Source organism: Hyla sarda, chromosome 3, assembly GCF_029499605.1.
Source record: "Hyla sarda isolate aHylSar1 chromosome 3, aHylSar1.hap1, whole genome shotgun sequence".
NCBI classification, from domain to species: Eukaryota; Metazoa; Chordata; class Amphibia; order Anura; family Hylidae; genus Hyla; species Hyla sarda.
This window is the reverse complement of record NC_079191.1, coordinates 259397581-259409783: the sequence shown is the minus strand read 5'-3', so window position 1 is coordinate 259409783 and position 12203 is coordinate 259397581. Positions and strand designations below refer to the sequence as shown.

Below are 12203 nucleotides of genomic sequence, written 5' to 3'. Positions count from 1 at the left end.
CAGCATATGGTCTCAGAAGGGGTCTGAGGATCTCATCTTGGTACCTAATGGCAGTCAGGTAACCTCTGGCAAGCACATGGAGGGCTGTGCAGCTCCCCAAAGAAATGCCACCCCACACTTTTACTGACCCACCGTTAAAACGGTCATGCTGGAGTGTGTTGCAGGCAGCAGAATGTTCTCCACGGCGTCTCCAGACTGTCACGTCTGTGACATGTGCTCAGTGTGAACCTGCTTTCATCTGTGAAGAGCACGGGGCGCCAGTGGTGAATTTGCCAAGCTTGGTGTTAAATGCCAAACGTCCTGCACGGTGTTGGGTTGTAAGCACAACCCCCACCTGTGGACATTGGGCCTTCATGCCACCTTCATGGGGTTTGTTTCTGATCGTGTGAGTGGGCACATGCACATTTGTGGCCTGCTGGAGGTCATTTTTCAGGGCTCTGGCAGAGCTTCTCCTGCTCCTCCTTGCATAAAGGTGGAGGTGGCGGTCCTGCTGCTGGGTTGTTGCCCTCCTACAGCCTCCTCCAAGTCTACTGGTAGCACCTCTATGCTCTGGACACTACACTGACAGACACAGCAAACCTTCTTGCTACAGCTCCCATTGATATGCCATCCTGGATGAGCTGCACTGCCTGAGCCACTTGTGTGGGTTGTAGACTCCGTCTCATGCTACCACTAGAGTGAAAGCACCGCCAGCATTCAAAAGTGACCAAAACATCAGCCAGGAAGCATAGGAACTGAGAAGTGGTCTGTGGTCACCACCTGCAAAACCACTCCTTTATTGGGGGGTGTCTTGCTAATTGCCTATAATTTCCACCTGTTGTCTGTTCCATTTGCACAACAGCGTGTGAAATTGATTGTCAATCAGTGTTGCTTCCTGAGTGGACAATGTCATTTCACAGAAGTGTGATTGACTTGGAGTTAACTTTGTGTTGTTTAAGTGTTCCCTTTTTTTTTTCAGTAGTGTATTATACTGCCACCCACGCTTCCCCCTGAATATGATATGGCCATACCTGAAAACAGCTCACCCTGTACTCTGAATATAATACTGCCACCCATTGTGTCCTCTGAATATAATACTTCTACACACTGTAGACTCTGAATATAACACTGACACACATAGTGCCCCCTTAATATAATACTTCCACACAAGGTGTCCCCTAAAAGCAGCTTGAGACACTGTAGTAGTTTCATAAAATAAACTACCTAGTTAACTATATGGACATAGTGACGAAGATGACTTGCAGGAAGGTGTAATTGACCAGTGCCTGGGAGCTGTGAAGCATGGAGATCTGGACAGCTGCCGCACGTGGTCCCATTTGGCCAGCAGTTTGCCAGTTAAGTACCATTGGACTAGACCCTTTTAAAATTACTTACAAAATTACTTATAAAATTTTTTCAGGACAAGCATAATGGCATTATTCATGACAAAAATCTCTACTTTTAGGGTATGTTAACACAGGGTGGATACATTGTGGAAAATTCAACGCACAGTACATTAGCAGTAAAGTGGATGGGCTGTTTAGAAATCTCATCTACTACTCGGTGCATAAAAAAAAAAATCTTCTCATAAATTGACCTGTGGTGCAAATTTTTCACTTTTTCAATGATTTAAGACCTAATGCTGTAAAATATAAAACACAGTAGACCAGATTTCTCACTCTGTTCAAGCCAAAGGAGATCTACAACAACAGCTGAAATATCCCAGCTCTACCATCTTGGCTGACCATTATCTTAGGTGTATGGCCAGTCTAAAATGCACCATCTTATTAACCGGTTTCCATTCTGGAAGTCTGGAGCAGAAATGTTAAACAGAACTGCCCTGTATTTGTGTTATAAAAATAATTTATCTTATTTAAATTTATAGTTTTACGATATTTACCTACTGATAACTATAGACAGGTAGAACTTGTGAATATTCGTTTCTCACCCTTGCTTTTGGTCAACTATGCGCAGTTATGAACAACAGTAAATGACTATTAAAATCTGTGTCATCCCTGAGACTGGTACTTTAACTGAGCAATTAGTTCAATTAGCAGAATGAATCAGCATGCAAGAGGATTCATCACAATCCAGGGGATATTGGTGCTTTTCTAGTATGATGTATCGGCTAATTTACTTCTTAAGCAAAAAAATTAAAAGCGACAGCTGCATGGTCGTCTCCTCACATCCCCATGCATCTGCTCCAAGCACTATTAAAATGGATCATGCTATTAATTAACATTTCCTCTTTAATGTTGTTGAATCTTAAACATTGATTAAAACCCCACAGGGAAGATCTCTGAACGACAGGGAAGGAGACAAAACAGCAATGGTGTTTCACCTTTAGGGGGGGCATCTTGTCAGGGCTGCAGCTGTCTTTTCTTGGTCCTCACCTGCTGTACGCTTTGTGCTTTTTCTATGTATGTGAAAGATTTACTTGGTAATGACAAGTGTATGTATGGAGGAATTAAGTATTGCATAGTTTTTATTTTTTTATTTCAACTTGGTTTTTATTAAAGGACTTTAGAATGTAACAAAGGATAAACAAAAGACAATAAATGGAATAATAATGCTGCAGACATGACATATAATGGACTCACAATAACCACACTAACCACACTAATACTTAGTATAAATGACGTGTGAATCTGATCTCCAGTATGAACACGGTAATAGGGAAGATATAACCAGAAGAGTCGTCCAGTCTGTGGGGGAATATAATGGTGTATACACGTCCATATACACGATGATCTGTGAGATCCTGGGTTATGTAGGATTTGTCAGCAGTGTGCATAGTTTTTAATGACTGTACCGCAGGTTCGTTGTGTTGGGGAAATAAGAGATATCTACCCAGATCCGATATGTTTCTACTGTGTAAAGCTCTTTTCACACTAGGTTTTGGTAATGTTCTTGGTTGGTGGACTCCCTGGCAAATACCGAAGCCATATAGCTATGACAGATGTCACTTCATGTGAAAGGAGCCTAAGCAGAGAAAGATAAGCTCATTTATTGTCACCTTTTTTTTTTATATATCTGACATTATCCGTGATCTGCATCTTGTATAGAAATTTAATGTGGCTGGGATGCAGTTATTAAACAGCTTTAACCCCTTAAGGACTCAGCCCATTTGGGCCTTAAAGGGGTATTCCAGGAAAAAACTTTTTTTTTAGATCAACTGGCTCCAGAAAGTTAAACAGATTTGTAAATTACTTCTATTAAAAAAATCTTAATCCTTCCAATAATTATCAGCTGCTGAAGTTGAGTTATTTTCTGTCTAAGTGCTCTCTGATGACACGTGTCTCGGGAGCTGTCCAGAGTAGAAGCAAATTCCCATAGCAAACCTATTCTGCTCTGTGCAGTTCCTATGGGAATTTACTTCTACTCTGGACAGCTCCCGAGACGCGTGTCATCAGAGAGTACTTAGACAGAAAAGAACAACTCAACTTCAGCAGCTCATTAGTACTGAAAGAATTAAGATTTTTTAATAGAAGTAATTTACAAATCTCTTTACCTTTCTGGAGCCAGTTGATATATAAAAAAAAGTTTTTTCCTGGATAACTCCTTTAACCCCTTAACCCCTTAAGGACTCAGCCCATTTTGGCCTTAAGGACTCAGACAATTAAATTTTTACGTTTTCATTTTTTCCTCCTCGCCTTCTAAAAATCATAACTCTTTTATATTTTCATCCACAGACTAGTATGAGGGCTTGTTTTTTGCAAGACCAGTTGTCCTTTGTAATGACATAACTCATTATATCATAAAATGTATGGCGCAACCAAAAAACACTATTTTTGTGGGGAAATTAAAATGAAAAACGCAATTTTGCTAATTTTGGAAGGTTTCGTTTTCAGGCTGTACAATTTACGGTAAAAATGACGTGTGTTCTTTATTCTGAGGGTCAATATGATTAAAATGATACCCATTATTACATACTTTTCTATTATTGGTGCGCTTAAAAAAATCACAAACTTTTTAACCAAATTAGTACGTTTATAATCCCTTTATTTTGATGACCCCTAACTTTTTTATTTTTCCGTATAAGCGGCGGTACAGATCAGTGTTATCGGCTATCTTCTGCTCTGGTCTGCTCGATCTCAGACCAGAGCAGGAGACGCCGGGAGCCGGACGGAGGAAGGAGAGGGGACCTCCGTGCGGCGTTCTGAATGATCGGATCGGGCAACCCATACATTTGCTAATTTTGGAAGATTTCGTTTTCACGCCGTACAATTAACGGTAAAAATGACATGTGTTTTTTTTATTCTTTGGATCAATATGATTAAAATGATACCCATCATTACGTACTTTTCTATTACTGTTGCACTTTAAAAAAAATCGCAAACTTTTTAACCAATATAGTACGTTTAAAATCCCCCTATTTTGAAGACCTATAACTTTTTCATTTTTCCGTATAAGCGGCGGTATGAGGGCTAATTTTTTGCTCCGTGATCTGTACTTTTTATTGATACCATATTTGCTGATAAAAAACGTTTAATACATTTTTTATTAATTTTTTGGGAATAAAATGTTATAAAAAAGCAGCTATTTTGGACTTTTTTTTTTTTTTACGTTTACGCCGCTCACCGTACGGTATCATTAACATTTTATTTTAATATTTTGGATATTTACGCACGCGGCGATACCAAATATGTATATAAAAAATGTTTTACACTTTTTGGGGGTGAAAATGGGACAATTTTACGTTTTTATTACGTTTTATTTACGTTTTTCATTTTTTTTACTTTTATTTTTACACTTTTATAGTCCCCATAAGGGACTATTTATAGCAATCATTCGATTGCTAATACTGTTCAGTGCTATGCATAGGACGTACCACTGATCAGTATTATCGGTCATCTTCTGCTCTGGTTTGCTCGATCACAGACCAGAGCAGAAGACCCATGTAAGGCAGCGGAGGCAGGTGAGGGCACCTCCGTCTGCCGTTCTGGATGATCAAATCGCCGCGGCAGCGCTGCGGGCGATCGGATCATCCATTTTAGTGACCGCAATGCTGCAGATGCCGTGATCTGTATTGATCACGGCATCTGAGGGGTTAATGGCGGACATCCGTGCGATCGCAGATGTCCGCCATTGCCGGCGGGTCCCTGGATGCTATCAGTAGCCGGGTCCTGCCGCGCATGACCCGAGCATCGCTCCGATGCTCGCGGTTATGTATAGGACGTAAATGTGCGTCCTGGTGCGTTAAGTACCAGCTCGCCAGGACGTACATTTACGCCCGGCGTCGTTAAGGGGTTAAAGAGAATGTATCAGTATAGGATTTTTTTTTTCTGGTACTCTTAATGATATATCATGTAAAATGTCATAATTTAAATAAAAATTTTACATTCCAATTATTACACTAGCCTATTACACTTCCTGTAGCTTTCCTGTGTAGACTGGGACAGGGTCAACAGAGGGAGGGCAGTTTAATTGCAGCTTGATTTTACTGCAAATGAGAGAAGGTATGATCACTGTACACTATACATACAAAGATCAGGGTCTGTGATTAGCTCCCTTGTGAAATGTGGAATTTCTGAACAAAATTTTTAGATAATTGTCTTTTTCACATTTTTTGTATGTTTTCATGTTTTTATCTCTTTAGAACCAATGCGAACACCTAAAACCCTGAAAATTGCAGAGATACAGTCCAGGAGGATTGCAGTTGATTGGGAGTCTCTGGGCTATAATATTACTCGTTGTCATACCTTTAATGTCACTATTTGCTATCACTACTACAAGGGTCATGGATTTAACAAAGCCGATTGCTTAGACATGGATCCTAAAGCTCCTCAGCATGTGGTTGACCATCTTCCACCTTATACCAACGTTAGCTTAAAAATGATTCTTACTAATCCAGAGGGCCGCAAGGAAAGTGAAGAGACCATTATCCAAACAGATGAAGATGGTAAGTGCATAATTATAAAACTGTAATATACGCTATGAAAATGAGATGTTTATTCTATGTTTTGTATAAGAGCTTGGAGTTAGGTGTAAACATGGTTAAAGGGAAAAATGTTTGAACATTTACAGCACAAGCCTATTCAAGAAAACAAAATGTCAACCTGATGTGTTAAAGTACATGATCTGTGAAATATCTCTTGTCCTTTATTGGATGTGGCTGTGTTTTATTTCCCGAGACCTTAGTTCTTGAGAAGATTCACACGTCTCTTTCACACATTAAAGAAATTGTCAATTGATGCTCACTTTTGTGGCCGCTCTGCAATCAAACTAACTGCCTCATTATAATGAAATGGGCCAAATGAATGTGCTTAAAGCAGGGATGTGGAATTTGTATCGCCCGACGCTGGGACATGCTGTTACGGGCGCCGGGCAGGTGAATTTTTCAGGTCCTTAGCCCTGCTTTGGGCAAGTTGGGCTGGACCTGAAAGCCCACAACAAGCACTGTGGCGCTCAGAGAGGTGTATGGAGCGAGCTCCCGAATACAGCCTGTTCCGTACTCTGCAGCCCCCAGCTGTTTTCAGTAGCTGGGGACCGCCGCTAATCCAGCATGCAGCGATCGCCACGGGTGGCTATTAACCCTTCAGATCATCGCTGTAAAAGCTGACAGCAGCACCTGAAAGGACATGTGAATGCTCCCTGGTGGGCCAGTGGGGTGGATCGCCCCCCTGATCCACTATAGAGGTAGCCGGATGGCTTACCTCTGCTTCCCCGGTGTCTGTGGCTCTGTCATTGATATAGCCTGGCTGGAGTAGGCTCTATCAATGAATCGTGGAGCACACAGATCAATGGAGTTCAATTGAACTCTATTGATCTGTATGAGGTACTAATTAAAGTGGGAATGTTTAATAAAAGTTTCAAAGATACACATTAACCCCTTCCATATTAAAAGTTCAAAGTTCTTTTACTATTTCAATTTCACTTTCCAATATTTTTGTTTTCGTTTCGGAGAATATGTTATGGAAAAATTAAAAGGTATCATTATAGTAAGTAGTTATGGTTATTATAGGTATTCAATCGGTCTGGCTATAATAGGGCAAGGAGGAGAAAATGAGAGTGTAAAAGTGAAAATTGGCCAGGACAAGTGGATCGTCATGAGGGACAAGTAGATTTTGCTCCGTTTTAGTCCCGTGAACAAGTAGTTTTTATTAAATATCCACACCCCTGGCTTAAAGGGAGTTACCACCAGCTTCGGCTGAATTAAGCCGTTGGTATTGCTGAACATTATGTATTGAAAGCTACCTTTAGTATCTTGATGTATCATCCTCTTGAAAAATGTGTTTCTTTTATTTAATATGCATATGAGCTCTTTGCTGGGTTGATAACCCATAGCGGTGCTTCTAGAGACTTTCACATTACCCTGCACCAGAAAGCTAATTTCCATATTTATTATAAATCACTTTCTGAACAACAGTGCGTCACATTAAGATACTACAATAATGCCTTCCATTCAGCAATGCTAGTAGTTTTATTTAGACAGAACTGGTGATAGGCTAGGATTCCACTTGGTTATTTTTCTGGCAGTTTTTGGATAGCTGCCACTGCAGTTTTTGAGCCAAAGTCAGAAGTGGATCCATTAGGGAGGAGAAGTGGAATCCTAGCCATAGACTTATGTCCAGTCTTGTCAGTATTCTTTCTAGGATAAAGAACTGGAAATTCTTAAAACAATAAATTGGGAGTCACAATTAGGACTATGAGGTAAATATAAGAGTGTGTGCTTTATTGCCTTGGTCCTTGATTGGTAAAGTATGAAAATGTGCTTGTACATTATCAGTTTTCAAAAAATGATGGCAAACTTCATGGGAAATATTTATCAAAACCTGTGCAGAGGAAAAGTTGACCAGTTTCCCATGGCAACCAATCAAATCACTTTGTTAAAAAAAGTATTTGAAAAGAAGCAATCTGATCGGTTGCTATAGGCAACTGATTGTTTCCTCTGCACAGGTTTTGCTAAATCTCACCAATAGACTCTCATCAAGATAGAAGAGCACATGGCAGGATAAATCCATTCAACATATGACAAGCACAGCCTGTCACCATGCATTGGCCCCTAGTGCTCTACACTAACATGTCAAACAGGGAAGGGACAAGGCATTGCCTTTCTGATCTTTACCCGAAGATTCAGCTGACAGCTCATCTGTCTGAACGAAAAGACATGTCACATGCCTTCCCCTAGTTTAGGAATGCTTTCATCTCTTCTGTCACCTTTCTTATTTCCAAGATATAATGTGTTGCAGACAAACTCCAGATATACCAACCTTTCAACCAAGCTGAAAACAATGTCCCAATGTAGTAACTGAAGATCTATTCTAATTGAGAAAAAGAATGTTCTTTTTAGTTATATGTCCTTATTTAGCCCAGATCTATTGTATTTAATATGAGGGTTCTCAATGTTCATAATTTCTTGTTTCAATTTCATTTACTCCATTGTTGCCTTGTTCTTTCTATTGTATCTAATAAGCATAATAATGTATCCTATAATAGTAGATTTGCCTACTGGTAGATGGGCTTATTTTATGCACACCAAGAACACAGACCACACTACCAGTTGGCATACAAATGACCTAGGCCAGTGGTGGGCAACCTTTTTTTTTCAATTGAGCCAAATCTCGCCAAAACAACGATTGAAACTTATTTTGAGAGCCACATTTTTAAAACCGAAAATACATAGGATGGTTTTTAGTTTCAATAAGTTTTTATTATATGTTGGGGCACATGACGGGGGGGGGGGGGGAGGGGTCCTGTCATTTGCCCCCACATATAATGCCCCCCTGCCATGTGCCCCTCATATATAATGTCCTCCTGACATGTGCCCCTTATATATAATACCCCATGTCCTGTGCCCCTCACAATGTAATGCCCCCCAGACATGTGCCCCTCACTTATAATGCCCCCTGTCATGTGCTCCCACATATAATGCCCCCTGACATGTGCCCCTCACATATAATGCCCCCCTGACATGTGCCCCTTATATATAATACCCCATGTCCCCATGTCCTGTGCCCCTCACAATATAATGCCCCCTGACATGTGCCCCTCACTTATAATGCCCCCTGACATGTGCCCCTCACATATAATGCCCCCTGACATGTGACCCTTATATATAATACCCCATGTCCTGTGCCCCTCACAATATAATGCCCCCCTGACATGTGCCCCTTACTTATAATGCCCCCTGACATGTGCCCCTCACTTATAATGCCCCCTGACATGTGCCCCTCACATATAATGCCCCCTGACATGTGCCCCTTATATATAATACCCCATGTCCTGTGCCCCTCACAATATAATGCCCCCCTGACATGTGCCCCTTACTTATAATGCCCCCTGACATGTGCCCCTCACATATAATGCCCCCCTGACATGTGCCCCTTATATATAATACCCCATGTCCCCATGTCCTGTGCCCCTCACAATATAATGCCCCCCTGACATGTGCCCCTCACTTATAATGCCCCCTGACATGTGCCCCTCACTTATAATGCCCCCTGACATGTGCCCCTCATATATAATGCCCCCCTGACATGTGCCCCTCACATATAATGCCCCCTGACATGTGCCCCTTATATATATAATACCCCATGTCCTGTGCCCCTCACAATATAATGCCCCCCTGACATGTGCCCCTTACTTATAATGCCCCCTGACATGTGCCCCTCACTTATAATGCCCCCTGACATGTGCCCCTCACATATAATGCCCCCTGACATGTGCCCCTTATATATAATATCCCATGTCCTGTGCCCCTCACAATATAATGCCCCCCTGACATGTGCCCCTTACTTATAATGCCCCCTGACATGTGCCCCTCACTTATAATGCCCCCTGACATGTGCCCCTCACATATAATGCCCCCCTGACATGTGCCCCTCACTTATAATGCCCCCTGACATGTGCCCCTTATATATAATACCCCATGTCCTGTGCCCCTCACAATATAATGCCCCCTGACATGTGCCCCTCACATATAATGCCCCCTGACATGTGCCCCTCACTTATAATGCCCCCTGACATGTGCCCCTCACATATAATGCCCCCTGACATGTGCCCCTTATATATAATACCCCATGTCCTGTGCCCCTCACAATATAATGCCCCCCTGACATGTGCCCCTTACTTATAATGCCCCCTGACATGTGCCCCTCACTTATAATGCCCCCTGACATGTGCCCCTCACATATAATGCCCCCTGACATGTGCCCCTTATATATAATACCCCATGTCCTGTGCCCCTCACAATATAATGCCCCCCTGACATGTGCCCCTTACTTATAATGCCCCCCTGACATGTGCCCCTCACTTATAATGCCCCCTGACATGTGCCCCTCACTTATAATGCCCCCTGACATGTGCCCCTCACATATAATGCCCCCTGACATGTGCCCCTTATATATAATACCCCATGTCCTGTGCCCCTCACAATATAATGCCCCCCTGACATGTGCCCCTTACTTATAATGCCCCCTGACATGTGCCCCTCACTTATAATGCCCCCTGACATGTGCCCCTCACATATAATGCCCCCCTGACATGTGCCCCTCACTTATAATGCCCCCTGACATGTGCCCCTCACTTATAATGCCACGTGTCATGTGCCCCTCACATATACCGTATATGCCGGCGTATAAGACGACCCCCAACTTTCACAGTTAAAATATAGAGTTTGTGATATACTCCTAGTATAAGACTCCTCCTCCTACCGTGATGTACGGTACCTTGTAGTCCCCCCCCCCCAATTAGGTAGGCAGTATAGTTCCCCCCACATTAGGTAGGCAGCACGTTCCCCCACAATAGTAGGCAGTTCCCCCACAATAGTAGACAGCTCCCCCACATTAGGTCAGCAGCTCCCCCACATTAGGTCAGCAGCTCCCCCACATTAGGTCAGCAGCTCCCCCACATTAGGTCAGCAGCTCCCCCACATTAGGTCAGCAGCTCCCCCACATTAGGTCAGCAGCTCCCCCACATTAGGTCAGCAGCTCCCCCACATTAGGTCAGCAGCTCCCCCACATTAGGTCAGCAGCTCCCCCACATTAGGTCAGCAGCTCCCCCACATTAGGTCAGCAGCTCCCCCACATTAGGTCAGCAGCTCCCCAACATTAGGTCAGCAGCTCCCCCACATTAGGTCAGCAGCTCCCCCACAATAGTAGGCAACTCCCCCACAATAGTAGACAGCTCCCCCACATTAGGTCAGCAGCTCCCCCACAATAGTTGGCAGCTCCCCCCCCCCAATATTAGGAAGTTCCCCCACAATAGTAGGCAGCTCCCCCCCACAATAGTTGGCAGTATAGTTCCCCCACAATGGTAGACAGCACCCCCCCACAATAGTTGACAGTATAGTTCCCCCACAATAGTTGGCAGTATAGTTCCCCCACAATAGTTGGCAGTATAGTTCCCCCACAATAGTTGGCAGTATAGTTCCCCCACAATAGTTGGCAGTATAGTTCCCCCACAATAGTTGGCAGTATAGTTGCCCCCACAATAGTTGGCAGTATAGTTCCCCCCCACAATGGTAGGCAGCTCCCCCCCACAGACATACAGCTTCAAGCCATATACACAGTACATCTGGAGGCTGTATGTCTATATACTGCCCCCCACAGTGTTCCGGTCACCGCTCCTCTGGCCCGGGTCACTATCTACTGCTATGGACCATAGCAGTAGGTGCCGGGACCGGATGAGCGGTGACCGGAACACTGAAGATGACGTGCCGCCGGTCACTTACCAGGCTCCGGCCGGCGCCTCCGGTCCTCCTGCGCCTCTATGGTTGTACGCACGGGACGTCACTGAGGTCCCGTGCGTACAACCATAGAGAGGTGGAGGATTGCAGGAATACCGCTGGAAGACCGGAGGACGACGCGCGGCAGGCGGGAAATGGTTAGTGACCCGCGGACATCCTTATGTCCCGAAAAGATAGTTTCACAACAGCTGGAGGCACCCTGGTTTTTAGTATGCTCTGCATACAAGGGCCTGATACTAGTATCAGGCCCTTGTATGTTACCAGTGTGCATGGGCTGCCGCCGCGGCCCGACCGCACTGCAAGAGCCACATTAAAGTACGTGAAGAGCCACATGTGGCCACCTTCCAGTTACAAATGGTAAAAAAATTGACCATATATGTTGCCACAAATTGACAATAAATTGACCATAACTTGTAGTTACACACTTGCAATATTACTCAAGGACTGTATAATTGACCCAGGAACTGTATGGTACTTTAACAGTTAATTTTTTTCTCCTTAAGCGATAGATATGTTGCATTAGGACACAGTCATA

General features: G+C 43.4%; 1 protein-coding gene across 14 annotated transcripts in view; it reads left to right on the top strand.

Annotated features, from left to right (window-relative positions):
* PTPRK (protein tyrosine phosphatase receptor type K) overlaps nt 1-12203 on the top strand; it is a 400600-nt gene that overhangs the window by 269410 nt on the left and 118987 nt on the right. For all 14 annotated transcript variants that reach the window (XM_056566508.1, XM_056566504.1, XM_056566511.1 and 11 more), the window contains exon 8: nt 5579-5881. In XM_056566508.1, coding sequence (XP_056422483.1) covers nt 5579-5881 — 303 coding nt within the window. The remainder of the gene's footprint in view (nt 1-5578; nt 5882-12203) is intronic.